The 3,680-nt window shown below is 40.3% G+C and overlaps 1 protein-coding gene across 1 annotated transcript in view; it reads left to right on the top strand.

Moving 5' to 3' along the window:
• FMO2 (flavin containing monooxygenase 2) overlaps nucleotides 1-3,680 on the top strand; it is a 19,842-nt gene that overhangs the window by 10,895 nt on the left and 5,267 nt on the right. The window contains exon 6 of the mRNA XM_023510836.1: nucleotides 2,307-2,506. Coding sequence (XP_023366604.1) covers nucleotides 2,307-2,506 — 200 coding nt within the window. The remainder of the gene's footprint in view (nucleotides 1-2,306; nucleotides 2,507-3,680) is intronic.

The raw sequence follows: 3,680 nt of genomic DNA, 5'->3' as shown, positions 1-3,680 counted from the left end.
AAAAAAAAAAAAGAAAGATTCACATGTACCCTTTAATGTGCACAGCTATGATTTAATAAAAAAAAATCAACAATTATGACAACACCTTTTACACAGAGTAATACACTCTCAAAGCTTCTGCAAAAAGACTCACAGAGGCTTTACAGGAACTATGTATGCAAGGGACAGAACCAGGTGCACGTGCAGTGCTGGGAATTACACACTGAACTGATGGAAACTCCGAGTGTGCCCTGCTTTATGAAACAAAATTCACTTTCATAAGGATACGGCCCCCCTCTGCTATAGTCCAAAAGCACCACTCAAGATACTCTGGGTCAGCCACACATTGCCCACCCAAACCCAGATCTCTGGCGGTTGGCCCGAGGCATGCCTCTCAGAGAAAGCAGGCGGAGCCCAAATCCCCAGGTGCATCTCAAGGTGGCAGCCTGTGGAGCTAGCCAGGTTAGACTCACCAGCCAGGGAAAGGTCAGAGCAAAAAGAGAGTAAACAAAACAGGCAGAGCATCCAAGTTGAAATACGGGTTGATCCTAAAGAAGAAGGGGGAAGCAATGGAAAGGGACACTAATGGGACTATGTGAGTACAGCTTGTCACCTAACCAAATCAAGGTGAAGCCAGCATAGGGGGAACAGCCGGGAAAATTCAGAATATACCACATGTGGACCAGCAACACAGGAAGGTTTGGCGTAAGTGCTCCTTCACGAGCTAAGGCGTTAAGGCCCTTCCCCACACAATTTGTCTCCAAATTCTGGCTTACTCCATATGGGAGGTACTATATGAAACTCCTCTTCTCCAGCCTAAATTTACAAAATAATAACGGCTAGTAGCACTTATCAGGCAATATTCTAAGTATTTTTTACATAATTTTACAATAGAATTTATATATATATTATATAGAATTTATATGTTTATATATAATTTTATATATATAATAAATATTATAATCTGCATAATAATACCATGAGGTAGGCACTGTTATTACCATCATTTTACAGAGAGAGAAAGTGAGGCACAGAGAAATTGAAATAACTCACTCAAGGCAACACAGCTAGTAAGTAGAGGGACTGAGATTCAAACCCAGGCAGTCTGGATCCAGAGTACATGATCTTAACCTCTAAAGTGAATTGGTTTCCTTGCAAGTGAATCTTATGTGTTGTTTCAAGCCTTAAACAATAAAACTCATCTAATGTTATGTAAAAACTGATAAATAATTCAAACATGCATTTGGATAATGGGAGAATAATATTCCTGAGAAGATATTTAAATATACATTTTGAAAACAAGAGAAGCGGCTCAGCGCCTGTGGATCAAGCGGCTAAGGCACCAGCCACATACACCTAAGGTGGCGGGTTAGAATCCCCAGCCCGGGCCCGCCAAACTACATTGACGGCTGCAACAAAAAAATGGCCGGGTGCTGTGGCGGGCGCCTGTAGTCCCAGCTACTTGGGAGGCTGAGGCGGGAGACTCGCTTGAGCCCAGGAGTTGGAGGTTGCTATGAGCGTGATGCCATGGCACCCTACCCAGGGGGATAGCTTGAGGCTCTGTCCCCCCAAAAAAAAAGAAAACAAGAGAAGCCAGGCTCAGTGGGACACGCCTGTAATCCTAGCACTCTGGAAGGCTGGGGCAGGAGGATTGCTTGATGTCAGGAGTTTGAGACCAGCCTGAGCAAGAGTGAGATCCCATCTCTACTAAGAATAGAAAAAATAGCAGGGCGTTGTGGCAGGCACCTTTAATCCCAGCTACTTGGGAGGCTGAGGCAGGAGGATCACTTGAGCCCAAGAGTTTGAGGATCCTGTGAGCTCTGATGCCACAGCACTCTGAACAGGGTGACAGAGTAAGGCTCTGTCTCAGGGAAGGGAAGGGAAGGGAAGGGAAGTCTTAATAAATAAGGTAAAGAATACATCTGAAAGGAAACTTAGATGTACATGTTAAGAGAAAGGGAATCACAGTATATATTCAAAGTTTTTAGCTTTTAAAAGACATAACAAAGTTCTCTTAAGTATGGAGGGAAGGTGATTTCCCTTGTTACTCTCCCTCCAGGATTATATAGACGTGTACATTTCTGCTTGCACAGTCCCTAAGTTATAATCATACATTTCCAAGAATTATAATCATTCACCTGCACTATAAAAGAAACTTATTGGTGTAAATGTCACTGGGTACACACCTTTTAGGGAGTATTTCAGAGAGTATTTGAGATCGATTATCTTTAAAATAGAACCTCAGTAAATTCTGGGGCTACACTCAGAATTATCACACACAAAGGGACAATGCCCTAATTTGAACTGCATTCTTTTTCACTAACTAGGTTTTTATCAGCACCAGGCATGGTGCCTGGGTCCTAAGCCGAATCTCTGAAGATGGCTATCCTTGGGACCAGGTGTTCCACACCCGATTTAAATCCATGCTCCGAAACATCCTGCCACGGACAGTTGTAAAGTGGATGATGCAAGAACAGATGAATAAGTGGTTCAACCATGAAAATTATGGTCTCGAGCCTCAAAACAAGTAGAGTTATTTTACTTTTTTGTGGTATACTTATTGGGAAGCAAGGTTGTCTGAAGGTGTCTTTCTTTATAAAGATTCTAATTGTTAACATGGTGGTTCAAACTACAACCTAGCAGCATGAGCATGATATGGGTCCTGGATCTCTAATTCCAAATTTGTTTGGTAAGCCTTTTAAAAAATACTGATGAAGATGAAGCAGAAGTGTTATGAGCTACTCCAGAAAGCAGAACTAGGAAGGAACTTTCTAATTCCTGGAGTTGTCCAACATTAGAGAAAGCTGCTTTAAGAGGCTATGACTCACCTTTCAGAGGGATGGAGAGGAAACATGTAATTCTCCATTCTAATAATTTTTGTTGCTTCTAACTCTATACCTTGAAGAGTCTTTTATGGAAAGACTTTAAGAACATATTCCTTTCTCTTTGGCAAAAAACGAATCTTTGTTAGTCTTGAAGTTACATGAGGTCAGACAATCAAGTTCAAGAACTCATCCTAGAAAAAGTACTACAGACCTCACTGCTGAATATGACTGCAGTCATCTTCGAAGTGCTCCCCTTGGCCAGCTGGTGACTGAAGTGATACTCAGCAATGAAGGATATAGCACTTTTTCTAGGATGAGTTTGCAAACTTAATTGTCCAAATTTTGTACATCATTGATATGGTAAGCACAAGCAAACACCATGGATACTTACTTTGCTTTGGTTGATGTAGTCTCCTCTTAAAAAACAAAAGAAAACAAAAAACAGAAAAGCAGTAGAAGCTTTGAATAAATGCCCAGTGACTGATGTATTCTGAGATCTAATGCATGTGCCATGTATTGTCTTATTCTAAAAAAAGAAAATAAAAAGAAAATATTCTCAAATCCACAAAGAAAGTAACTCCAGAAAGACCAATAGACTTTATACCAACATCCGTGCTATCACAGATACTCTATGGATATTTTGGATTAAAGAATCTCACCAAACCTAATTTTATACATTAATTTTCACAATGACTTCTTAATAGGTTTAAAAACTGGTAGAAACTTAACAAATGTTTTCTTACTTTCCTTTGATAAGATAGTTATTAAATAAAACAGCAAAATAATTAAAGCTAGATAACATAAAAAATGGTAGAAACAGAATACTATAATAAACACCAGAATAGGCTCGGCGCCTATGGCTCAACCGGCTAAGGC

The sequence above is a fragment of the Otolemur garnettii genome, unplaced genomic scaffold (assembly GCF_000181295.1).
Source record: "Otolemur garnettii isolate 467f Iridium unplaced genomic scaffold, OtoGar3 scaffold00016, whole genome shotgun sequence".
In the NCBI taxonomy this organism is placed as follows: domain Eukaryota; kingdom Metazoa; phylum Chordata; class Mammalia; order Primates; family Galagidae; genus Otolemur; species Otolemur garnettii.
This window is presented reverse-complemented; position numbering and strand designations above follow the sequence as displayed.